This window comes from Acanthisitta chloris, unplaced genomic scaffold, assembly GCF_000695815.1.
Source record: "Acanthisitta chloris isolate BGI_N310 unplaced genomic scaffold, ASM69581v1 scaffold1126, whole genome shotgun sequence".
Taxonomy (NCBI): domain Eukaryota; kingdom Metazoa; phylum Chordata; class Aves; order Passeriformes; family Acanthisittidae; genus Acanthisitta; species Acanthisitta chloris.
The window spans coordinates 35,319-62,893 of record NW_008679519.1 but is presented as its reverse complement, the minus strand read 5'-3'; the positions used below and the strand labels follow the sequence as shown (position 1 = coordinate 62,893).

Genomic DNA, 27,575 nt, shown 5'->3' with positions numbered 1-27,575 from the left:
AAATTTAGGTGGGTGCATAGCAAAACTTTCATAGGAAGTTTGGAGCTCACCACACCATTCTTCTGTCTGTCAAGAGATGCAGCAATTTAGTTACTCTCTGGGCTTCTGCTGAGCTCATATATATGTAGTCATACAAATTTAGGTGCTTAATTTTGAATGGAATCCCATCTGGTATATTAGTTACAACAAGCTGCATATTCAATCCATCTCTTCTTTTTCTTCTCCGCAGAAGAATTATGGTATGTTCTTCTTTTATAGAGGTCTGTGAGATTCATCAATGAAAGGGTCTAAAGCTCTCTGAAAATAATAGACTATATTCAGGGAGAATTTAGGATTGATGTCTAGAAAGCTCTTTTTCATGGTAAAATGTTCAGCTTTGTTGTATTATTCTAGAGGATATAAGAAGAAAGCTCTGAAGAGCTTAAAAAGAGGGTTGAACAATGAGAAAACGTAATAAGGAAACATTCAAGAGTAGAGGGGCTGTGTAATGAACTGGCATTCGTTTTCTGGCATTAGTGAATATATAAAGAACTTACAATAAAGAACCATGAAATTCAGCTCCATGTTTTTAGCACTACTGTAAATAACAGTGCCTTTTTTGGGGCTGTGAAAGGACAAAAGGCAGGTTTGGGGAACAGCTGGTGCTTTGAGTTTTTGCCAGTTGCTGAAATACTTGAAAAACAGAGCTTCTCTCTTATAATAGCCATGCACTGCTGCTGTTTGAAAAGATTGTAGGTTGTGTTTGTCGTTTTCATGTTTGTTACTGTGCATCTGCTTTCTACATGGTATTTTAAAAAAATCTGACTTGCCAGGGCAATGTCAGACTCCTTGCATGCAGTTTAACAGCTGTTGTCCAGAGGAAGGTGGTCTGAATTGACCTGGAACGGTACTCCCACGACTGCAGGGGAAGCATGGGAAGAAAAGAAAAAATGCTCTTATTATCTCTTTCTGTACCCCACTTGCCTCTGCAGCAATAACTGCTGGGATACATACCTTCTAATTTTAAGACAAAAGGTAGTTATGAAAGTTGTTAGGACAGGGAAAAAAAAAGAAGAAAAAGGGAGTTAAGAATACTGAGGGAGCATGCAAAATCTGAATTTTAATGTGTTGATCTAAGCTAATTTAAGCTTCTGATGTCCTGTCCTTTCAGAATGCGTGGAAATCGAGTTGCTGATGCCTGTAGGCTTTGGAGAGCAGTGTCCGTTTGTGCTCCAATCACAGAGTTCAGTCCATCCAGATGTTGCCTCTGATCCATGTCCAATGTGGCATGCATGGATTTAGTGAGATGTTAAGCGACATCTCACCCTCTTAGTTTTCTTCTTACCCCTTTGATTCCTTCCTTTTTTCTGGTCTGATGCTAATGTCTCATACATTTCTACTGCAGCCAGTTACATATATATGCAGTAGAGCATCTTTCTAGATCCTTCATCTCCTGTGCCAGCTGCAGCTGATGGTTCCAAGCCAGCTGTCAGGCATAGATGGCTCTATGCAGGAGCAGAGTTGGACCTATTTATCCCAACTGTAAGTCTCTGGTTTCATTGTGCACTTAACTGGAGTAAAATGTGTAAAAAAAATAATTATGAACTATGATTTGGATTAATCTTCTGAACTGATACAATTTTTGAAAATAATAACAACTTACTAGCCTTATATTTTCTGTTTATTTGTGGATGGATGGGAAGCTGTTTAACCTCTGTGGTGTAAAATTGAGTATGATTTGCTAAATGCCAGTGTGTTTAATATCATGACATCACAGTGAATATCTCCTCTAATAAACAGGGACTGAGTGTGATTCGAAACAGGTGGAACTGCCATTGGAAATTCTTGTTTTCTGCACCTGGTAACATACTCCCCTCAGCCTTGTTAAGCCTCATGAAGGCCCTAGAATTCAGAGGCATTCTTTTGGTCTTGATTTCTTGTTTAACCTCCTGTTACATCAGTTTTGAAATAAATCTAGTCTCAGTTCTCATGAATTATCTTTAAGAAAGATTAAGTTCGTCAGTTAATGGAGTTGTGTGTGGTGAAGAACAGCGTGGTAGTGCTTTAGTAGCAAGGACACAAGCTTTTTTGTTTACTAATGAGTTAATAGTTGAATAGGTCTGTGTTTGATTCAGTTTGAAATTAGAAGCTTATTGCAATTGCAGAGTTCTTTTTTCCCTGTCTGATCAGGAGCAAGTAATGCATTGCTTAATTTGCTGCATATATTTACTCATCAGTCTTCAGTTTACCTTTTGGAATTATACTTAATACTGAATTGAGGTGGCTACATAATAATTTAAATCATACATTCAAATATGGAAGTTGTTTTTTCCTTCTGCCCCCAGTCCTGCTGTGTACTTTAGCCTGCTCTTCAAGTAAATGGGATGACTTGGGTTGGTCTGTCACTCCTCTGTTAGCTCTTGAGCACATTGGACCATCTCATAAAGAATTGATGAGAAGATGAAAAACTCCAACTGCACTTCTGTGTTTTCTTCAAATTAGCTTTTAGAGACAAGGAAGAAGTACATGATATGGAAAAGGGACTTGAATTAGAGCTCCTGCTGTAAGGCATTTTGATTGCACTCAGTTTGGTACGTGTTTCAAGAGGTATCAGGCAATTAGCTGGGCAGTGTAGAGCCAGCTTCCAACTGGGCCCTGTGTGTTGCTTGGTTGGTGGGGAAAGGTGGGTGAACTGCAAAAGTTAAGAGGGCAGCCAGCTCTGAGAATGCTAGACAGAGAGCCATGGGGAAGCCAGGCTTTATTCTTCTGGTCTTTTCATGTGAGAATTTAAGTAAGATGGGTTAAAAAATGTAATGGAGAGTGTGAACAAGTGTAGTGAAACATATTCTCAGTAATTCTCTTAAAAAAACAAACCCCCACAAATCCCAGAATGGGTGCCTTGTTCTCCAGAGTTGTTTTACCGATGAATTGCACATAAATATTAGTGCAAAGGAAAGAATTTTTATGAGATGTCAAATAACCCGCCAGTATTTCGGGAATTCTGTTGTCATACTTGTAGTGAGTCTTTATGCCTTTAGTTTGTACGACTGTGTTCATGTTACAGAGAAAACAAAAAGCTGTAGCTTGTGTGTAGAAGTAACACGAGGATTTGGAATTGGCTGATTTAGCACTAATTTATGCTCCTATTAATTTATTCCCTACCAGTTACGAACATTTTACTGCACAGTGAAGAAATTACTCATAATGACTTTTCTGTCATAGTTACAGAACACTGACCTGTTTGCAGTGTGATGCTGCTAGATGTTGCTCTTCAATAATAGTGAATTTCTGGTTTTGACCTATTTGTGACCAAGTTTAGGAAAGCATCTGCATTGGATGTGAAGCAGTATTTTGAAATGCATCTGTTTGTAGCGAAATACAAAAACATAGAATGGAAACAAGAAGTTTTTTTGACTAATAAAAATAAAAATCATTCCACTTTTACTCTGATGTATTGTTTCGAATTTAGCAAACCCAACCGGTCTTAAATTCTGACATACTCGAACTGTCTCATATTATGAAAGATGCGAAATGCACTTCAGTAATAGTGCTTAGAAGTCAGGAGCCTGTTTCTTCCTGACCTCTTATGAAATAGTCTTACAGTTAAATAATTTGCTTTGTCTTAATTGCTTTAAGCTTTTAGAAATATTCTTGAGAAGAAAATGTTTTAAACCTCTGGGGGGGGAAAGTCATTACAAAAATTATTATGCAACATTTTAAAAGCTAAAGGATCTTTTTAATTTACTAATATGATTTTAATTAGAGAAATTGAAAGGTTACTTTAACTGCTTTAGTGCAATAAAAGAAAATTTCAGTTAAGTCTTTCTTTTCCAAATGAACTGATGTCCTTGGTAACACTTTAACTTCTCGTTCCAGAAAATTTCAGTGCCAAATGGTCTTTAAACAGAATATTATGCATAAGGAGTGCATGGACAATGAATTGTTAGTGCTAAAAAAAGTAATGAAATTGACTCCTAGTTGTGTTTAAATGTCATTTTAAAGAAGACTGGTTTAGATATTTTTGTGTTAAATGCTTCCCTTTTGGGGGAATTCTGTCCCACTTGGACACCCTTGCTCTCAATGCTGCTCTCTGCAGGATAGTGTTTTCTGTGCCATTTGTGCCCTTTTGTGGTGCTTTGAGATCTCTTTTTGTATTTGTTTTCCCCAGCCTAGTTTCTTTTATTTTTCCAAGAAAACCAGTTCTGACCACCTTTAGTTTTCTCAGATAAATGACTCTGCATCTGGCATGTTCCCAAAAGCTGTTCAGTGTGTGCCCTTACCCCATTCAGAATGTTTTCCACAGGTGGTGCTGAATGACACCGTTGTAGCTTCTTCCTTGTTCTCACCCAGCCTAATTCTGAGAGGCTCTTGCCCTTATGTGCCAGATAAATGTATTGGTTTTACTGAGACCCGTCAGAGCAGGGGCAGGGCAGTGTCTGACGTAGTGAGGGGGCTGCAGTGCCTGCTCAGTCCATTGGTGCCCAGCTTGCCAAGGCAGCAAGCCAGCTTGCTCCAGACAGCGATCTCTCCTGCCATTCCTGTGGGGACTGCCAGTTTTTTCTAAATGCAAATGTGTGCTGAAGTCCAGTGATTCTGGTACTGCAGCACTGGTCTGTGTATACGGTAAATCGTACACCAAATCTAAGGCAAAAAGCATATGTTATCTCCATGGCCTGTATCCCCTGCTGATCTGCAGTGCTCTTGTCATGTTTCTGGCTTGAGTGCACGACTCCGGTGTCTTGGTAGGAATTGTACAGTATCTTACTGCAGGAAGGCTGAAGCAAGTGCTTTAAAAGGAGAAAGGTGGTTTTTTTGTTTGTTTGCTTTGGTTTTGTTTTCTTCTTTTAGAAAAAAGCCTGTGTGCTATGCTGATTCATAGCTCTTGATTTCATTTGTGTAAATGTAATACATGCTTGTTTGTGAATTCCAGGTTGTGAGCCATGCCTCTGGTGAAAAGGAACATTGAACCACGGCATCTCTGCCGGGGAGCTCTGCCAGAGGGAATTACAAGTGAGCTGGAATGTGTAACAAATAGTACCCTTGCTGCTATCATACGCCAACTAAGCAGTTTAAGTAAGTATCTGTAACTTCCTGCAAGTGTTTGATTCCTGATGAAAAACTGGATAGATGAAAAGCTTTGTTTTAAATAGCAAAATTACAATGCAGGACATTATGACTTATGTAATGAAATAATGTGTTATTTCATTGCTTTTATGCTCTTCTATATTGTGAACTTTATTCAAGAAGATAAAATCCCAACACAACCTAATCCACAGAAGGAAAAAAAACCCCACTCCAAAAACCAAATTAACAAAAAACCAAACAAGCAAAAAACTTTACCCCAACCCAAAAGCTACAGCATAGAAAACCAGAACTTTTTCCAGGGTGGGAGAAATTGATGCCAGAAACATGACTAGCACGTGACTTATTCTTGCCTCTCAGTTCGTCAAGATGAAGCCAAGCAAACTCTTCTGCCTTTTGCTGGCATCAGCTCCACACCGAGTAGCCTACACAGTACACCTGTCAGGTGACACCACCACTAGCAATTCTAGAAGCATCACTGGAGTGTTTGCAAGATGAACAATATTTTTTAATGAATGAGAAGTGATTTTTTTTTTTCCAGAGAGTGTTTCACAATCAGCAGCTGTTGTTTGTGCTAACAACTCTCGTCCTAGAAAAGAAATGACTGCTTCATCAATTGCTTCACTTTGTAAATGGAAATGGTCTAAGAATGGAAGAGAGTCTTGTTTGGAGTTTAGACTATGGCTCCAGCTAAGTCTGGTGTTCAGTTTATGATGATGGGGAAAAAACTACACTTAGGGACAGAGTACAAGAAACACAGCATTTCCTCTTTCCACTAGTCAGTGACTGAGGGATTTTTCTAAGCTGGAGGTCCTCCTGAATCATCCTATGTAACAAGCATTTGTAAAACTATCATCTGCAGCAAATAGGGATTGCACTTTTTTCTTGCGCAGTGACCTGTGGCAGAATGTCGCACAGTAGAAGTTGGTCTGGTTTTTTCCCTTTTGATGCCTTCAATTTCTGCTGTAATGAAAAATGATTAAAGGTGATTTCATCTTGTATATTCTGAGAATAATTTGTGATTTTGTTAAGTCTTTATTGTGTTCTCCTATTGTGGTGTCTTTTCCAGGTTGGAGTGTCCTGATCTGTTAGTACTCTTTTTGGATAGAAATAATTTTGTATTTCTGTCTATTGATATTTCTGCTTTAGATATTTAGCTTAGAGTATGGGTTTTTTTAGGGTGGGGTATTGAGGACTTCAGAATCAAAACAAGCATCTTCTGTTTAATCATTATTTCCCTAAGAATTTATATAATTCTGATCACTGCTAAACACTGAGTTGTTATTTTCAGAGAAGTGTCCAAGTGATTTTCTGAGCTTTCTTGGGAAGTAGCTGCCAATTTAGTGGCTAATGTTATTTATAGTTAATTTGTGTTGTCATTGAGTTTCATTTACTGTTTTCTCAGGCAGTTTCACAATATTAACATCCTTAAGTTTCAGAGAAGTGAAAAGAATGGCTGATGTTCTAATTACATTAAAGGGTACCTGGTAAGAACTCATTTTGGTATTGTACAATGATTGCCAAAGTGTGGATAATACATTTTTCCCTTGTCTGACTTCCTAGGAATGTCTAGCTTTCATTTATCCAGATATGGTCTTGGGGCTAATCTTTTACATTGTGTATTTAGATCCTCTTATGATTATTGCTGAGGAGTTGGCTACTTACATCCATATCCTGCAATTTTCCTTTAGCAGATTTCTCGGGTCATCAGAAGTCTCTGTAGACAGCCCCTAGAGTTTTATTAGTGTCAAGTTAAAGCTCTATGCAAATAAATGATGTGTACTGTGTTTTAGCAGTTGAATACATGGTGTTTAATGACTGAAGTGTGCCACCAGGCTCATCCACAGTCTAAAATCTGTCATGTTTACAGAGGGTTTTCTTCTGCAGACAACATTTGTTTTGCCTGTGTTTCAAGCCAACTGGGAGCAAGGAGGGAGGTGATCATAGAAAAATGCTGTGCTGGAGCTGAAGTAGTATGTCCTGCTGACAGCATCAGAGCTTGTTGGTGTTCCCACAGCTTGAGGCATAGAGAGAGCAAGTATAGGTCTGTCTTGCAGCCATGCTGGTTTTTAATGTTGCACTGTGAGTTCAGTGTGGATTTTAAAAACTGGCAGGTCTGTGCTGTTTTATACAAATTTGGCTTGCTTCTGCTTCTGCTCTTTTCAGGAGACATGAACAAGTTCCTATCCAAAGGGAATGTGCTCTCAGGGGAGCTTTTTTTTTTCTATTATGTTTTCAGATTTGGGTTCGTTTCCAGCCAGCTGGCTTGGAGCACAGGCAGAGTGAGCAGCATTCTGTATGAAACTGAACTTTTACATAAGGCAAAATCTTGTCTAGGGGATTCACCTCCACTTGGGAGGAGAGAATTTGCTGGGAGGGAAGACTGGGAGCATATGCAGCCCACAGCTGTAAGTACTGTGGTGCTTTACCTAGTAAGCACTATTACGGAGCAAAGGTTTGAAGAACGTTTCCACAAATTATTCCCATGAATTTGGCAGTGAAGTTTAGTCTGATGGTTGCAGGACTCTAGCCAAAAGTTTCTCACTGCAACAGGATCTCTTGCACCATGGTTTTGTTCCTTTTACATATGTGTATATATGGGGAAGAAGTCATAAATCACATCTGATTGCTGTTGAAGAGTAAATACTAAAAATTGTATGTACTCCTTTATTGAACTTTTCTTAATTCGACTGCAGTCTGTGCATTAACAATACTCACTGTGTTTCAAGTTGCATTACCACTTGCATTACCAACCTGTCTTTCACATGCTTTAGGGCAGAAAGTATTTTAAAAAATTCAGTATTAAGAGAAGTATGTTCCTACTTTGCTTCCTGACAAGCACCTATCTCCTTGACTTCTCTAGGGGTGATGTTTTTAATCTTAGAATGTGGCAGTCTTTCCTCAGCAGGCTGATTTCAATATATTAACATAAACTAACATCCATTAAAATTTATTGAGCTCTGATACTGGTAGCTGAAGAATGTAGTAACTACTTTATTTGGCTGAAGAGTTGAAAAGCTTATTAATTCCATAGCTTGAAATAACCTCTTCATTTGCAGCAACTAAATCAAATGGGAATTATAATTGACTCTCAGCTGGCTGCTGGGAAGCACTTAGAGAACACTTTTAGTGTGAAGGTGGTTGAACACTGGCATGGGTTGCCCAGAGGAGTTGTGGAGCCTCCGTCCTTGGAAGTGTTCAAAACCCAGCTCGTCAGTCCTGGGTAGCCTGCTCTGTCTGATCATGCTTTGAGCAGGGAATTGGACGAGATGATTTTCAGCTTCAACTATTCTGTGGTTTTGTGGCTTTTATTTTGGAGGGGGAGGAGACTAGGAGCAGGTAGGCAGCACATCTTGCCTAACCACCTTCCACAACATAGGAAATGGAGCTTGGATACACCAAGATATTTAATGTCTAATGTCACCAAGATATCTAATGGGTTAGCTATTGGCTGATCTTAGGTTCAGTGAAGAAATCTATTGCTGGTAAAGTTCTCTATTCAAAGGCAATCACAATTTTTTTTAAATTATTAAATCTATTGCTGGTAAAGTTCTCTATTCAAAGGCAATCACAATTTTTTTAAATTATTTTTTTTTACATTGAATTGTGTTCTCCAGATATTCACAGGATGGGATTGTAACTGGAATTTTCATTATGTTTGTACTTTTCTTTGTGAAGTAGTGGTTATAGGAACCAACTTAAAATGTCAGTAGTAGCTGTGTTGTTTCACTGTCATTTAGGTGTTTAATAGATATTCCATGTTGGTCCAACTATTGGACTGTTTCCCTTTCCCCCTCCCTTCTGTGTGCGCTCTTCAGACTTGTCTTGATACAGGTCATAAGTTGAGCTGAATTCAGAAGTGTAGGGGGTTAAAATTTATTTTTGTTTAAAAAGCATTGTTAAATGCAGGAGGTAGGATTTTCCTTTCTTCAAGGAGAACTGATGGAGTGGGGATGACTTGAGGGGTGTTGGCTGCAGAAATTGTAGAGGAGGAGATCTTAATTGAAGTAGCAGTGTCTGGGTAGGAGGGACTATTAGTTCAGTGAATGGGAGCAATAAGTTTAGGTGGAATCTGAAATTTGTAGGGGAGGTTCAATGGCAGGAGAAGTATTAAATTTGGAATGTGGAATCAGCGATCTGGAGTGTGTGGGGGCTTTGAACTAGGACACAAAGAGTCAAACTGGATGATGATGCCTAGTACTTCGGGAGATGGGAGGTCTAGGAAAGGAATAGGCATCTTGCACAAGCAGCTGTGGACCAAGGAGGGATTGGGTTTATCATGACACGTCCTGTCTACTGTAGGGTAGGGCCCAAAGCTACAGATCTGGACTGGACTGTCCACTCTCATAGTGATTGAGAACATACAGTAGCTGAAAGGGAAACTGAAAAGGTTGTAGACTCCACTTTTGTGGTGCATCAAGTCCAGCATGGCCATGAGTAAATGTGGGCAGTGCCATCTTACTCTCTCCAGTGCCTCCAGGGGCAGCACCACATATGCAATGGACATTTACAGAGGTAAGTGGCTGAATTGCATGAGGATCCTGGTTTTTATCTGTTTAATTCTGTCTTCATTTTGATGTTGGCTTGTGCTTATGCTTCTAATTAAATCTTAATGACTATGGATTGCAAGATACTAATTTCAAAATTTATTTCAGAAGCTTTTATGGGCAGCAGTAACTTTTCATCACAGAGGAAGGTTTTAATGATTAGTTGTCTGTCAGTTGGCAGTAGTTCAGCTGCGTAAGGATCAAAATTTGTAAGTCTCCCTGTTTTTTAAGTAGGAGGGTAACCAGGATGCCCAGAAGAATATACTTCAGGCAGCACTTATGGTGTATTTTGAAATTTTTCTATAAATCTTTTGCCCGAAATTTTGCGGAATGACAAATTGCACTGTTATAATCATACAGCTACTGTGTTTTATCATAACTTTGTGATATTGAAGCCATTTGTCCTCTGTTTTGTAAGCCACTAGCAAAGGGATTTACCTGTCTATTTTCTTATGCAGGCAAACATGCTGAAGACATATTTGGTGAATTGTTTAATGAGGCCAACAGCTTCTACATCAGAGCAAATTCCCTTCAAGACAGAATTGATCGCCTTGCTGTCAAAGTTACCCAGCTGGATTCAACGGTGGAAGAAGGTAGGTAATTGCATGAAAGCATTGAGCCAGAAGTGATGTTGACAAGACCACAATATTTAATTACACAACAATCTCTGTCTTTTCAAAGTAATCCTGTACCAATATTTCATCTTGTTTCAATAATGCAAGCTCAGAAAAATCATGTTAGCAGAGTGAGAAAAAGTATTCTGAAGTCCTATAACTGCATTCATTTTTGCCTTAGCGTTGCTTCAAGAAGCCTCTGTAGTAATGGAGCCATTAAGCTGCCTTTTCACAGGGAAAACTTTTGAGTTTGTGACTGTAGTAAATCAGAAGTGAATAAAGTTAGACTTTACTGGAAGTAAGTCAGAATATTGGAAAAAGCTCGAGACAGTAGGTCTGTTTATTAATTTCAGGGAAGGGTAGTCACAAACTGTATTAGTCGTGTCTGTTCTGTGGTCATCTGAGATCTTACAATACTCTTTACCTAAATGATGTTTGCATCAACTAGGTGAAATTCTCCAGAGGGTTCTAGTCACTACAAACAGTATTTCCTTTAAAAATTTTAATATCCTCACTTACGTGTTTGGTCATTCACTTCATAAATACACAGTAAAAATTAAGGATTGAGGTAACATCCTTATATTGTTCGGAAGCATTTACTTGGGTACATAAAACATGTTTCTCTGTCTAGCTGTAGAAGCTATAACATGCTCTTTTGCTTCCATGCCATGTGTTTGAGCCAGCCACTGCACATACTCCTTCTTTAGATGATTCCTGACATTTAGTAAAATGTAAAAGCTTATTGCCTCAGGACAATAGTGTAAATATTTACTTAGTGGTAGTTAGTAATACTTGGGATATATTTAATAGTACTATTTATATGGTTTATATATTATATTTGTGTGGTTTATATATCCAGTACTACTATTAGTGCCAATATGAAATGATACTGTTAATATTTAATAGTGTAGTATTTAGCCTTCCATTTTTAGCTGGTTGCTCTCAGAAAATTCTTATATGTCTGATTGGTTTTTTTTTCTGGTTTTGGAAACTAGAAAACTGTTGGTTTGGAAACCATTAACTGTTAGAGTATCCCAACTGCCTGGGGAAGTTGCGGATGCCCTGTTCCTGGAAGTCGTCAAGGCCAGGCTGGTTGGGGCTCTGAGAATTCTGGTCTAGTGAATGTTGTCCCTGCCCTGTCTCTCCAGGGTGGTTGGAACCAGAGGATCTTTAAGGCCTCTTCCAACCCAAACCACTAGGTTTCTATGATACCAGCACCTTTATTTTGCTGTATTAGAGGTCAGGAGCCATATGGGAAGATTAAGCTATTATGGGATCACTTAGTTTTAAAGGCATGTTGTAATGGTGATATGAACAAACTAGATGACTTTTTTCCCGCTGAGGTGGAGAGTGTCAGTCTTCATGACTTCTAAATCCAGCATTTTTCAGAAACTCAGTCTTCATCAGAGGCTGTTTTTGCTGTTATTTCTCTTTATTTTATATTTTTTAATGTCTCATTTGTGTTATGCAGTACCTCCTGGGCTAGTTCCCAGAGTTTGGAGAGTAATTGAAAGCAACCTATTGGAAGGGAAACTAGTGTATGGACTGAGAATTTAATCAGTGTTTATTTTAAATTGACAGCAGTTATTACTGTTGTATTGCTAATCATGTTTCATATTAACAAGCTATATATACAAACGGCTGTCACTTTAGTGTCAGTAGTAAATTTTGTTAGCTGTTTTACTGTAGAAGTTGAAGTCTATAATAATTCATTGTATTGTCACTAATACTCAATACGTTTCTGAATAGCTTAGGCATGTAAGTAAAATGTCAATTGCTAGGTTGATTTTAAAAGCCCTTTAGATTTAGTTGCATCAGTGATTTCTTACATTCTTTGCTATAACTAATATAGTGTACATATTAAAATACTATATATAATACTACAGTTAAAAAATAAAATAATCGAGGTGAAATTTTCAAAAGCATAAAAATAACTTGCACTAAAAAGCCCCAGAAAAATGGGATTTTTACTGTTTTGAATGTTGTCCTCCAAATAAGAATGTAACAATTCAGATATATATATGAAAAAATGGCCTGAAATACCTTATAGGCAGGTTTTACTAGAAAGTACTTTCAAAAACAGTGTTTTGATACTTAAGATGATGTGGATTGGGGACAACAGCAACTGTTTGAAATGAAATATTCTGGTTTTAATTTTTTGCTATTGTAAAAGTTACAGAAGAATCTAAGTGGTCTTGAAGTGAGAGTCATGACTTCAGCACAGATAACAAAAATTGTTGGGTTGAGAAGTCTGAGCTGGGATTTGGTTTCCATCATGACAGAGGATAACCGTGTCAAACTTCATGCCTTTTTGGGTTTGCAGGTCATCAGTATACTAAATATTTGGCCGTTACTGTTCAGTAAACGTTGAAATTTCTCAGTTTGTTCTTGAGACTTGATAAATTAGATGAATGGGCAAGAAATATTAGATTAAATGTCAATGAGCATAAAAAGAAAACAAGCCAGTGCATTTTGTTTGCACTACTCCTACAGGTTACACTCTTACAAAACAGTTGGATCCATTCAAGGAGTGGTCAGTGTCACTGTAGACAGTCCAGTGAAGACTTCAGTGCTCTGTTCAACTGCAGTCAAAAACCTGTATTTCAGGTTGATTAAGAGTGGAAGATGAAGTGCAGAGCTTCCTGCCACTTTTAAATTGTGATTGACATTAACTGGATATTTTTAGCAGTGGTTGCTCCATCTCATGGAAACTTGTATTAAGAGTGAAAGAAAGTCTTGCTAAAAATGACAGGAACAATTAAAAGCAGCGTAAATCTTTGATTTGAAAGGAAAGAAGGAAAAGACTGGTATGGTTTCCCCCAGAGCTGTGTACATGGAAAGATAAAATTGGAGGTATGTTACTGGACTGTACAAAGAGTGTAAGGATTTCTGTAGAGACATGAAGAAAACTGAAGATGAAGGGCTGTTCCATCATATGGAAAGACTTTGGAGTTGGAAGATGGTAAAAGATGTGTAACTCTCTCTTACAGGAGGTTAAGGCCATAATTTAATTAAACTGAGAATGGAGTTGAATCTGCATGGATACTATGTGTAGTTGTAATACCAGAGGTTGTGTTTCAGTTTTGAAGCCAGTCTTTCTGCCATAGTCAGTCCAGGATAAACCTTATAAAAAGGGAAGATCACTTTGCATGTGGCAGTATTCTTGCATCATCTTCCAAGACATAGTCTTGGACCATTCCCATTATTTTAAGAGGGTTTCTGGACCAGGTGGGACTGAAATCTGATTTGTTAAGGTAATTCTTACATGGCTTTGTGCTTAAATATCATGATTATCCACTAAAACGAAATCTTTATTGTCCTTCTATATCTTGCTGAAAATATTTTAAATAGCTAGGGAAGGATAGATGTTGTTTATCCATTTTTGTTAATTTCAGACCCGTGATAAGTGTATTTTTGTTTCTAACAGTATCCCTACAGGATATCAACATGAAAAAAGCATTCAAGAGCTCAACAATTCAAGATCAGCAGGTAGTTTCAAAGAACAGCATTCCAAACCCGGTGGCTGATATTTATAATCAGAGTGACAAACCACCACCTCTGAACATTCTTTCACCTTATAGGTAAGGAAATATCAACTGTTTATGTTCTTGTACTTTGCCCTTTATCTCCTAACTGTGTGCAGAGAATAATTGCAGCAGAAGTGAAAACGTATATTCGTTATTGAGATCTGGTTTTTCAGGGGCTTTGTTGTTCATGGAAGCAAAAATTGTACCAGACAAAAATCATCATTTTTCAACACGAGTCTTGCATGACAGAACAGGATCAGAGAGCAAAGACCATTGATTATGTAACAAGTGTAAAGAAAATAAATAATGTATTAAACTGCTTTCTTTGGTGTATCTGTCCAGAAAGCTGGATTTGTCACTTTTGCCTTCCCAGTATTCTGCCTCTCGTCCCCAACATATACACACGTTGTGCACACACAGTTGGTGTCTTTTCTTTGCCTGGTTACTTACTGGTGGATAGAAAAGCAGCAAGCAAGGTTATGTTTTCTGTTTTCTTTGCCATATTATTGTTCATGAAATAAGTACAATTTGTCTGCCTGAAGGGTTGTGGGTAATGGGGTTTTACTCTGTTCTTCAGCTTTTGAGAGGTACTAGGTTATGAGGTGTCTGGATAAAACAGGCACTCAATCTGCAGTAAATAATTGAAATTTTTGAAGAATAATATATCAGAGGGTTTGCAGTGTATTTCATTTTTAAGAACTTTTAATTTGAAGGTAAATTTGTTGGATTTATACTTGAAGGAGGTGGATTTTTGAGCTGCCACAGACAATCGTGGCAATTGTTAAAAGATATCCAGTTAGTAAGGGTTGTTATCGATCAACTTGATGATTGTCAGTGGTAAGTTTTATGGCTTTGAAACATATTCATTCATGCATTCTTTGCTTTTCTTCTGATGTGTTTCCAGGGATGATAAGAAGGATGGATTGAAATTTTATACTGATCCTTCCTATTTTTTTGATCTTTGGAAAGAAAAAATGTTACAAGATACTGAAGATAAGCGAAAAGAAAAGAGGAGACAAAAGGTAAAAGCAGAAACATAACAACACATGTTTGCATTACAATTTTGTGTACAGTTGTCCAGGCATAAAAATTGCTAGGTCACACTTAGTTTGTGTGCATGGAAAGACTGTTCCTCCTTATGCCTGGCTGCAGATGCAGTTGGCTCCATTTTTATGGCTTATATTATTTATCTTAAGATGGTAGCAAATTGGATTTTAGGTGTACTGTGGTTATCTTCCAAGATACTTTCTCGAATTCTTTGCCAGTACCTGCTTGTTGGTGCTCAGCAAAATGACCCCGTTGTGCTTTAGAAAAAGCCACTGTAATGGGAGAGGGAAGGAATTTCAATTACAGTTTCCTTTATTTTCATAATTCTTTATCCAGCAGCATCAACTCCTGTAGCAAAACAAGAACTTATCCAGAAATAAATATTTTTGTTGCTAGATGATAATAGGCAGCGAAATTATTCTCAGCAGCAAGAGAAGATTAATTTTACGAGTAATGTACTTTGTTTCCTCTCAGTTGAAAACGCATTAAAAAGGGCTTTTTCATAAAAAAAGATTCTGATGCAATTAAGATTTTCCTGATGGATTTTAGTTTCGAATGAAGAAGTTGGTTGCTATTCCTGCAGCTTCCTTGGGGTCAGTAGTTTTATCCAATCTGAGGGTGTTAAGAGTTTTGAAGATAATTCTGAAAGAAAAGGTGGACGAGTAAAGTTAGAAGCAATGACTGCCCATCTTACCTGGCAGAAAGTGCCCCTGTAGGTTGGCTCAGTGAGAGATGAGGGATTTAAAAGGAATCCAAACGAGATGCACAGACTGCTCAGAGGAAATAGAAGGAAGCTACTTAGTTTTCAGTACACATATGCACATATCCACAAACATGTGTGCATATGGACCACTCGTATTACCATACCTAAGCATCTGTGTGTTGCTACAAAGGTATCATCATATGTCAGCATATATATATATGCATAATACACATGTATATACAGACTATCTAGTAGATGAATACACATAATAATGTGTATTTGTGTATAAACACATCATGTGTACAAACAAATGTGTGTATATATATGCCAATATATATGGTACCTGCTTAGAAATAAAATTGTAGAGCATGACTGGGAAGCCTTACTATTCTGTGTGGTGAAATTCTGTTCATTCCTTGTTCCTGTTACTGGGCAAAACTTTCTTACTACAGCATTTTTAAACAAAACGTGAAGACTTGATTTAACCAAAACATTTAGTGAATTCATGGTTTTAAAAGTTCTGGAAGAAATAAAATCAGGTCTTCCTGTTAGAAGTACAAGTCAAAAGTTTTTTTTTTGGTTTTGACAGGTGTCTCAGTATAGAAATATTGAACAGAGTTTAAAAAGCTGTGTAGGCATTTTCAATAGTTATTGTCTATAGCAAAGTATAGGAAAATATTCACTTGGTTATTTGTATAAATTGTTTAGAAATGCAGTTTCTGTGCAATACAAGATTATAATACCACTGTATTCTCAGTATAATAAGTAATAGACCTGATTAAAAGACTGGAAATAATTAAGGCAGCTTTCATTCTCTAGTTTAGTTGGGCTTTTTAAAGATTTTATTAAGTATTTCTTTATGAAAAATATATAGGGATAGTAGCAGCCATAGGGTTTTTTTCCTTATACCTTTTTCCCTTCAAAGTTAGATATTTTCACTAGGGGGAGGAAGAAAAAAACCTTATCAGCTGCTAGTTTCTTCATTGTGATTTAATATTAAGGAGGATAAAGTACAAATACTTTTATAAAAAAGAAAATTTTTTTACTCCTTTAGAGAAGTTTCTCCGAAACTACTTTATGTATCTAAATTTGATTTTAGACTGTATTTTAGGCAATACATCCTCCTTGTTTCTATCCATGGTGTATTTTTTATGGATTTTACATGTTTTATTCCAGTCTACAAACCAAATGTAAATATGCTGAATTGCAGTCACGTGGGATTACAGCCATACATCACAGAAATACCCCTTGATAATGCTACCTCAAGTGCTATTTGTTTTGACTAAATATATAACAAGTCCAACTAAGAAGAAAGAAGCAGATGTGAGTTTGCATGGGTAGCGTTCACTTTGTGACAGGAAGAAATCTTGGTTTTGGGTCTCCAGAAGCTGGTGTGCAAATGAGCATAGAATCATAGAATCATCAAGGTTGGAGGAGCCCTCTAAGATCATTGAGCCCACCCATTAGCCTGCCACTCTGCTGTAACCCCTAAACCATATCCTCCAGCATCAGATCCAGATGCCTCTTAAACCCTTCCAGGGATGGTGACTCCACCACCTCCCCGGGCATCCTATTCCAGTGCCTGACCACCCTAACAGTGAAAATTTTTTTCCTAACACCTAGTCCAAATCTCCCCTATTTGACTGTTCCCTTGTGTCTGTTCCCTCTAGTCCTCAAAACATTACATCATCTGGACCCTTTAGAGAGCTGGAGGTTTTGGGTGACATGGCTTGCAGACACACTTTGTTCCACAGGTTGCTGAACCAACTGTCCTTTTCCTTTTGTTCCTTTCTTGGTCCTTACGATAGTAGTGGCCAGGAATAAATCCAGAGTGTTTATTAACAATCTGGTGGTTGAAGCTATGTTTTGAATCCATTAAGTGAGAATGCCTAACTCAGTTTGTGCTCTAGGGAAGCACAAAACTTGAGAGTTGTTGAGAAACTGTGCAGGTGAAATGAACATGTATTGTTTAGCAAATTACAAGCTAGACATCCAAACACCATCCTACTCAGCTGACCAAGTAGCAGTGAAGTCTGAGAATAGTCCTTGCACCAGAGAATCAGTTTTCCAATGTTATTTTGGTAATTTGCCTCAAGTGCTTGAGCTGTTGCAGCAGGAGGTTTGTGTTAAGTTTAATTGATGAAATCTAACAGTTTTGGGCTCCAAGACTGTTGATTTGGCTCCACCAGGTGAACTTTTTCTCTGAAGAAAACTATAATTTTAGTTTTTTAGGTTTAGTCTGTGTAGTCTAATTTTCTCAGTAGATCAGTGTCTAAGAGTTCAATGTAGGTTTGACTTTTGTATATATTAGTAATGTTCTGAATTGAATGACTGTATTTAGGCCAGTTGTTAACCAAAGGAAAGTTGTTCTAATTGTTCTCCATTTTTTTCTGAGAATAATTACCTATTTAAACAAGTAAAAATCTTTAAATTTGGGAGGCTTGTGTTTCAGAAATTGGTCTCGGTGACTTGTGTTTTGATAGGATCTTGTAAATTTGTGGTCAGAAAAATACTCTAGCCTCATGGTTCCATTATTTTTTTTTTTTGAAGTATTGCAAGTACTTGCTGAAGCTGCTTTCTGTTACTAGCTCTAATTCTCTGTTAAGATGCTTGAAATATCATTTGCTAACTCTTGATGCAAATATCAAAATTAACTCAACCTGTTTGAGGGCTCTAATATGTTTGTTGTGTCTGCTGAAATAATTTCCTGCCAACAGCTGAATGATGTGCCTCTTCACAGCTTAACCTGCAGCACTCGCTTGTCTGCCACGGCTTCTATTACACTTGGTTAAAGGAAGTAACTCTCCTTAATGTTACTTGACTTTCCTAAGATATATTTCTGGCTGTAGCTACTCTGAAAGGCTTCAGCTCCCCTAGAACTCTGTTGTCTGGGTACAAGCTCTGGTACTGAAGCTTGTCACCATTGTTTGTCAAGGTAATGAAACAACTGAAGACTGCTGTTACTGGTATATGTAGTTTTGTCAGCTGCTAGCAATAGGCCTGCCCCACTGCTCTGGAAGAAATTTAATGTTTTAGAGATGTATTTATATAATACTTAACCCAAAAATTAATACCCATAGGGTTTAATACTGCTTGAGTAAAAAGGATTCCAGTGTATTTATTCATTAGCACCCTTACAGCTGCTGGTCTGCAATAACCTATCCAACTGAAATGTGATCCAATGAAAACAAACTAAGCTTGGTGTTTATTTTATGTTGTTTATTTAAACCTGCATATGTATTTACCCTTTCCATAAAAACCACAGTGATCTCTTTAAAACCAAACCAAATCTCTTAAAAACCATAGATGATTACACATAAGCACTCCTGATGGTACAGGAATTGTGTCGAAATGATTGTCTTTGAGTAGCAGCATACAGTGGTCAAAAGGTGCACATTTACTTTACCTAGAAACTTGCAAGAAATGGGTAGCTGTGACCCTTAGATGGTGGAGTTACTGTTCTGTCAGGAGAGAAAACTAAGGAGTATTTTCAGTGAACCAAGTCTTGTACTTTCCTCTTAAATCTAGCATGGTTTAACAAAATCTTAATAAATGACCCAGGATAAAAATCATGAGTTAAATTTAAATTTTGCAGCACATAATTGAAAAAGATAGATGTCAAGCCTTTAACTAGCATATATTCAACCATGGCAATTACAAAAACTTTATTTATTTAAAATAAAGCATGACTGAACTTGTTTCCCTTCTGTTCCAAGTCCTGTATTGGGAGAATTTGATGGGAGAAGTGGTATTAAACATAACCTGCATGAAAAGGTGTGTGTTTCTAAACAGTTTGTGAAGGAAAAAGATTTTAGGGGAATTAAGAACCAAGATGATGATCTTTACTTAACATGAATCAGACCAAAAATCTGCTTACTGCAGGAATGAGCAAGAGTTGTTGCAACATTTGGATGTTGAAAGAGTTTCTCTGTCATTCTTAATGTTAGCAGGATCAGCAGGTCCCTCATGCAGACTTGCATAAATGAGCAAGAGATGCAAAACAAGGGCAAGTAAGCCATTTGACAGGGTTTTTTTGTTAGTTATATAGTGCTAAATACATTATTTCAGAATTATTTACGCAGTGCTGTTCGACAGTTGGAGTAAAAAAACCACTGTTCATCGGTGGTATGCCTTTCCTTTCTGTTGAGACAAGCTTGCCAGCTATTACTCCTTAGCTTGAAGGTGTAGATTCTGAAATAAAATGTGTGCATATCAATATTTTACCAAACTCTTCTCTCAGTACAATTGATTATCATTCTGTTCTCAGAATATCAATTTTTTCCTGAGAAACTATTTTTATAGCAGCCAAAACCTAATACCAACTTACTGATAGGTAAAACATGTTGAATCTTTTTATGAGTTAGTATTCTAAGATGTGGGATCTATAGCTGAGCATAAAAAAAAAATAATCAAATGCCCTCATAAATATTGCGTAAAGGAGTAGTACATAAATACCTTTCTCAGTTTGGATTGAGCAAACTTGTTTATTTTTCATACTGAAGCACCAATATGGTTTTTTATATCCATACTGAGTAGTCAGAAGAAGGTGAGGATAACATTTTGAAGATGTGAAAACATTGAATCCCACTATTAAGACATCTTACTATCAGTAAGATAAACAACAACATTGTTTGAACCTGTTATTATACAGAAAGATTAAAAAAAACTAAGCAGACTGATTTGTCATGAAGCTATCAAACTGTAAAATATTGCTGCCCTGACACATTGCAGAGAGAATAAGTGTAATTTTTGCATAAAATAATGGGAAACGATGAGGAAAAACGAGGAGGAATTTTGGTAGTTAATCAGATCTAAGAAGGGAGAGGAAGTTAAACAAAAATCATTTCATACAGACTATGAAATAGGAAAGTGTTACCAATTTTTCTGCACTTTCCTAGGCCCTAGTGATTGCAGGAGATGAAAATTACTAGTGCTTCGGGGTGGTCTAAATAAATAACATAGGATGTCAGAAGAAGTTCAGCTTTCTGGCTTTTAAAATCAGTCACATTTCTGTACTGGGAAAACCAGTAGGTTGGCATGGCAGTAGGATGTGCATCCTACAGAAGAAGAGCAGATCAGGGGTCCTGCTACTAATGTGGTTCATAGTGTAAGGAGATGTTCTCATTTTCAGTGCAGAGAAATTTTGTGAAGACTTGGCTTCATCTGTAAATCTGGTCTTAATTTCATGCACTCTAACTGCATTTTAACCAGCTTTTTTCCTTTCCTTTTTTTCTCTCTTTGCATGCTTTATTTCTTTTGTTTGAACATTAGGAGCAAAAGCGTATAGATGGCACCACCCGTGAGGTGAAAAAGGTTAGAAAAGCCAGGAACAGACGCCAGGAGTGGAATATGATGGCATATGACAAAGAGCTTAGACCTGACAACAGGTTGTCTCAAAGTGTGTACCATGGAGCATCTTCCGAGGGATCACTGTCCCCAGATACTAGGTCTGTTTACAGCAAAGCTGTTTGTTATACCACAGTTGCGTGTTCAGAAATACTGAGTAGAATTAGGTGTTTTTACAGGATGGGAATAGTTAGACAAAAACATACAATGCATGTTTTAAAGTTCTTCTCAAAATTATATTAAAGCATAAACAACGTAACAGATTCTAACAATTCTTTTCTCCCTCAGCTTCACATGAGCGTTTTGTCATCATAACGTTATGCACTGCAGTGAAAGAAGTGTTTGCTGCATGCTTTATATTTCATCTTGAGTAGCTGTAGTTATAAAAACATTTAAGTCTGCTTCTACTAGATAATGTCAGTACCTCTTCCTCGGTGTCTAGTTTGTCTTTTGGTGCACTGCTGATAGCTTAATAAATATTTTTCTGTGATCTACTCAGTTGAGCATACTTTTGCCTCTCTCTGAATGCTTAAGTGGGAGAAGACTTTAGCTTTATTGATGTTACATTAGCCTGAAAAGGAAGCCACAAAACCAGATGCAGTGTTATTGCTTGAAATAACAGAAATCTCTTCTTAGAGACACACAGCAGAATTCGTCTTCATTGACTGAGATTCCCTTTGAGCTCAGTGGGAGTTACCTTCTCCTGATATGCATGGAAGCCTGAGTTTTTTTCACTAAGCTCATCTTGCCAGAGGATTTTCCCACTTATTTTACTTCCCATGTTTGCCTTGATTAACTGTGAATTGTAAAGTTAGGAATTAATAGAATCTACTGGAAAAAAGCATATGATAGTTTAGGATTTAAATTGTTGATTGGCTAGGTTGAGGAAGCAGCTACCTTCACAAAAGTGGAGACTGATACCTTTAGCCCACTGTCCAGTGGAGAGTAATCAAAAACCAAAACGGAACATCTGCTTAGAACTTCGTAGAATTGTGAAGAGTTATCAGCTTGCAATTGAAACATAGAATTTGAAAGAATATTGCTATTGCTGTTTCAATAATGTCTTCAGAATTCCTGTCTAAAATATTTTTTTTTAGTCTCTTATGCAAAACCTTTTATTCCGTTAGTGTTAATGTTAGTTTATTCTGTTAGTGTTAATTGCAGACTGTCAATGCTTTCCATAGGTTGATCTAGTAAAAGACGTGGATTTTTTCATCAGGAGTTCTGTTTCACACATTTTGAGTCTTTTTCTAACCTTCACACCTTGCTTCCAGGATTTCTGAGTTTAAATGGTCACATTCAAGTGGTTTGTTTTTATCTCCCAGTGATGTCAACGTGTTTTTGGCTGTGTGCAGATATCTGTTCTATTTGCAACCCATAGGATTTTTTTAAAGCAGAAATTGTGGGATGCATCTTTATGTTGCATTTAGATGTTGTGATATGACAGATATCTTGTACTTACATAAGCCTTTCAGATTTTATAATGTATGGAGTGCTTTACGTTTCAGTGAATCAAGTATCAGAGATTGAATCCTGAAATCTGTTTTTACAGGCGGGAAGGTTTGAGTCTGTGAGTAGTAGTGAGGTGGAGAGAAGGCTTTCTGTTTTTTTCATCTTGGTGTAGTCTTGAGCTATAAAACCCCCCCATACATATAGACATAAGTACTGGTTTCAGAGACATTTTCATTCTGACAGCTGCTGCAGGAGCAGTGTTTCGTAAGTAAGGTCCCAAAGAACTGTATTTGGTTATATTTTGCTTCTTTTTCTCATGCTAAATGGAAATTAAAAAAGCTTCTATTTCTTGTTTACTAATTGTAACACACTAAAGGTGTTTGGACTGTGGCAATTTACAATGTATTTGTTATACTTATTGTACTTTAGAGAGAGAAACACAAGCTGAATCCAAACAGAAACCAGCAAATTAATGTGAGAAAAGTAAGAACAAGAAAAGAAGAGTGGGAGAGAAGGAAAATGGGCATTGAGTTCATGAGTGACGCAAAGAAAATGGAACAGGCAGGAAGCATGAAAGAGGACAAAATGCCCAAAGGGTTTGTTACTTTGTTTTACTCAAAGCCCTGGCTTTTTGTTGCTTACCTTGCTTCCAGTCTTACAGATAAGTGCATCAGTGTACTGTGTTCACTAAAAGCCAGGCTGCACCATTGTTCATTACTAAAACTACTGTTTGCAGTAATGGGATGAAGAGATCCTTTTGCTCCCTCTCTTGGGCTGATTTGACAGAGCATCCTAGACTTTGTATCTTTATGAACTCTCTGCTCAACTAATATTTATATTTCCCAGTTTCTCTAAGCCTTTCCAACAAGATTAATTGTGCAAACAAAAGAAAAAGCATTTTCTGTCTTTTGAAATTGGTTTTCTCTGCAATGGTAAAATACATTCTTCTGCGTAATTGCAAGTGCTTGTAGTATTGCTTTCCTTTTTCTGCTGCCATTGTTAACTTGAGGCAGGCCTGGTAAGTATTATCATTTCAAACAATGGAGTGTCAGAATCATTGACAAAAACAATGTGCTTCATTATGGCTACTAAAATTCTTGTGCTTTCTGTGGACTTACAAGGGAGTGGTGCTTGATAATTGGGGAATCCTATTGCAAGAAAAATAATGCTGATTGCATCCTTTTTATCTTTTTTGTCAGTTATGTAGATAATGCCCTGTTACACTCACATAATCTGTTCTTCTGCGTCCATTTACTTTAATTTTAGGTCACATGCATCTGATGTTACAGATTACTCTTATCCTGCTACTCCGAATCATTCCCTCCATCAGCAGATAGCAATGCCTTCATATGGAGCAGGAGATGGTCCACAGTACATGGCAGCATCCCAAAGCCATGAGCATGAATACAGACCACCTTCCACCACTGTACGACATGCTACCTTAAACAGACCTCAGCAACCACCTCCACCTCCACCCCAGCCTGCAGATGGCCAACATAGCTCAGTACCTGTGGTACCAGCAGAATATGGGTAAATCTCCTGATTTCTTCTGGTGGATTCTTGACAAAACTGGAGGCATGCATGTTTTTCATAACATAACACATACTGCATCACAGAAAAAGACCCTCCAATACATTAGTTACCTCCCTGGAGAAGGCAGAAAAAAATGGTATAATTTCTATGTATGAACTGAATTTAAATGAAGAAATAGTGGAAGAAGAAATAATCAACGATGTTTTGCATGTGGTGAAATCAATATGCTTGCAAAATATTAAGGGTTCCTAATACAATATTTAAAAGGGGATAATTTTACTTTAAGGTGAAAAATAAAATTTGAATAATATTTTAAATTTCAGGAAATGTGCAGAAAAAAGTGTTACTGATTTGTGATTCATGTGTCAGTCTGTGCTGCATCCCTGAAATTACTTTTTAAAGGAGCTTGTGATAGACTTGAAAGGGCTCTCCTCAGACACAGAGTCAAATTCCCTATGTCCACAGGAGGAATGCCACTGCCGTAGTTCGATACGAGTTTATCAAACTCCTCTGCAGATATTTTGCCTGAATGCACTCTGAAGACTTACTCCAGAGTACTGGCTCTCCAATAGCAAGGAAACGTTTGTTTTCTAACCAGTCTGTGTCTGTTCTTTTGTGTAAATAGCTTAACCTTTCAAGCTGTAACCCCAGAAAACTTGTAGTTGTTCTTGCCTGTGTTGTTTTAAACCAAGGTTTAAAGCCAAGGTTTGTCAGCCTCGCTTAATGCATCCTGGGATAGTATTTGCCTGACTCATGACTGTATCATGCTGTAGATGACTCAGTTCTGTTGTGAGTGATGGCTGCAGCCTGCCCTTTCTCTATTATTTCCAGTATATAACATATACTTATGCTTAGCCCCCAGGTCTATGCCCATTGTCAGGGTATCACAGTTGTCATACATTGTCATGTATTGCTGAATGTCATCAGTCATTTTCCTTCAACTCCTGTCTCTTATATCCAGTTTGTTACCTACTTCATAACTCTTACATCACTTCTCATTTTTTTTCTGCTTAAGATTTCTTTTAATGATATTTTAGCAAAGAAATTAGCTCTTCTCTGTGCCTCCTATTTAAATTATCAATTGAATCTATTGATTTAATACAATAGTATTTAAATTAATAAACTTGGCTGAAGAAGCACATGAGATATGACATACCTTTGGGTCAATCTTCCCATTCATACTTTCCATTGTTCTCCATGCCTGTGTCCTCTATTATCTCTTAATACTTTTCAAACTCTTGGTGTTCTATGGAATTGATGTGTAGTCTGTGGTTTTATTGGTCCCTTCTTCATCACAGACCTTATACTCAATAGTCTCATAGAGTAGATGTTTAGTAGCAAATATAGCTTTATACTTAACTAGGCAAGAGTATTCAGCTAAAAATCTCACATTGTGGAGTGCTGAAATGACACTGCCTTTAATGTTGATATCTGTCTTAAATCTCAGTGTATTACCAATATTTGACAATTCATGTTTATCATCACTAGCATATTTAATTCACCAGTTTAAATTCCTTTTGATTTTTTGTTTTAGCTGAGGTTGGATCAGAGCAGTTTAAGGGGCGGTGATTCCTGTAAGTCTTAACTTTCAATGCATTAAATGTTTTTGTTCTGTTTTATATAGGATGCATCCAGCTCAGATGGTGGATTATTACAATCCTACAGGTCCTCCCCCTCCTCCTCCTCCCCCTATGATTCCTTCAGCACAAACTGCATTTGTTAGTCCCCTTCAGCTTCCTGTGCCACCTTCCCATTCTGGACTGGTGACTGGCTCTACGTATACAGCTACTCATCCTCCTCCTTCTAGTGGGCTTGTTGTCACTGCTCCCGCTCCTCCTGGCCCCCCTCCTCCCCCTCCAGGCCCCCCTGCTGCAGGTGCATCCCTCTCTTCCTCGCCAATGCACGCTCCGTCGGCAGAGGCAAAGCGACATGAATCTGCACAGGCGCCAATAAGTGATGCGCGGAGTGATCTTCTTGCTGCCATTAGAATGGGTAAGTGGATGCTGAGTTTTAGGTGGGTTTTTTTTCTAATGAAAGCACTGTGTATTCCAGTGATCCGAGTCTATGGCTTATGTTCCCAGCTGGGCAGAATGTCATTGAGAGACTAGACTGGTTAACCACAGGCACCACACACCTGTCCTGACATTTGTCAGCCATGACTTCGGGTCTGTGTCTAATGCCTAAAGATGTATAGCTTTGCCAAGCATGTTCTAGTGTGTGTGTGCATGTGATAAAATGAAAATGGCACTGGTGTTCCTAATGTAAAGTGCCAGTAGACATACATGGATTTTTGCTGCTGTTCAGAAGAACGGAGCTGCCCAATACCAGGCTTCAGCCACTGATTCTTAACCAGTGGCTAATGGCTGTTCCTGGCTTTGCTTACAATATGGAGCAGCAGGTCTAATGGTATTTCCAAAGGCGATGATGGAAACTTTCATCTTCAGCTCAAAAGGATCCATACAGTCTTGAATATTTAATTTTAACATCTTGTTGACAGTTTTAGAAGTTCAGAAGTGTCTGAGAATTCTGAGGATTCCTATCTGCCTTTTTTGTCTTTTTCTCTTCCTTGCTCAGGGAGGCTCTCTTAACTCAGTGGTTTCTTTCTTTTTTCCCCTCCTCCTTCCTGAGTATATTATTTAGAACATAACAAACTCGACAATATAACAATGTGAAATTTAAAATCTCTTGCATGGAAAACTTTTTCTGAGAGTAATTGTCTCTACAGGAATTCAGCTGAAAAAGGTGCAGGAGCAACGTGAGCAAGAAGCAAAGCGAGAGCCTGTTGGCAATGATGTGGCAACCATCCTCTCGAGGCGCATTGCCGTGGAGTACAGCGATTCCGATGACGATTCAGAGTTTGATGAGAACGACTGGTCAGATTGAACGTGGTCCAAGCCCAGTGGCAACTTCATTAAATACTTGGCTTCAGTGATTGCTTTCTTAGCAAGATGTAAAACAGGACGTTGACATGTATTAAGGCTAGTGATGGAAGTGCTAAAATTGAATTGGTATTATTCAGAATGCTGTAGCTTAGCAACTCTGGTAATAATAATGTGATTATGCTTATGCAGATCAGAAACTTGTCTTACTTTCAGTATTTACTGCATAATACTTAAGTGCCACTAAATGTAGCAACTCATGTGCTGCGTGCAAAATATGCTGCAGTTGTTGCACTGTTACAGAACCAGCATTTTATTTTACTTTCCTGATCTTGAAGGGAGAAAATATATTTTTTTGACTTTACATCTTATTCTTTTAATTATGTAAGCAGCTTAGGTACTTGTGAATTGGTCTGGTTGTTAGTCTTTGAGGGCAGTTAGCTATATGACTGAGTGAAGTGTTCAGTTCCATAAATGTGACTTTTAGCTTTTTTATTAGGTACTTACTATGCCCACCTTAGTCTATTTTTAACCACTTCAGGGCTGAAGTTTTTTGCATACAGAATTGATTTTATATAATCTTTTATCTTAAAAATGTAGCAGATGATGAAATGTACACTTTAAAGAATGAACCCACATGATCCAAAATGAACATTTGGTGAGCAGGCTGGATAAAGTCTGTAACAGTACCAGCTCTAGGTTGCTGGCTGCTTGTTGGGAACAGTGTTAGGGGACGTCTCAGCTGGGCAGCAGATGCACATCCATCTTACAAATGAAAGTTAAAATACCTGTAGAGCTTTTGGTTTTATGATGGAGGTCAACTAAACGTAGGATAGACCTGATTGGAACCGTGCGTTTATTGCAGT

At 37.7% G+C, this 27,575-nt stretch overlaps 1 protein-coding gene across 1 annotated transcript in view; it reads left to right on the top strand.

Annotated features, from left to right (window-relative positions):
* WASF3 (WAS protein family, member 3) overlaps nt 1–27,068 on the top strand; it is a 42,028-nt gene extending 14,960 nt beyond the window's left edge. The window contains exons 2-9 of the mRNA XM_009077308.1: nt 4,910–5,052; nt 10,067–10,201; nt 13,650–13,803; nt 14,654–14,771; nt 20,771–20,946; nt 23,564–23,827; nt 25,455–25,822; nt 26,556–27,068. Coding sequence (XP_009075556.1) covers nt 4,920–5,052; nt 10,067–10,201; nt 13,650–13,803; nt 14,654–14,771; nt 20,771–20,946; nt 23,564–23,827; nt 25,455–25,822; nt 26,556–26,713 — 1,506 coding nt within the window. The 5' untranslated portion in view covers nt 4,910–4,919 and the 3' untranslated portion in view covers nt 26,714–27,068. The remainder of the gene's footprint in view (nt 1–4,909; nt 5,053–10,066; nt 10,202–13,649; nt 13,804–14,653; nt 14,772–20,770; nt 20,947–23,563; nt 23,828–25,454; nt 25,823–26,555) is intronic.
* The last annotated feature ends 507 nt before the right edge of the window (nt 27,069–27,575 follow it).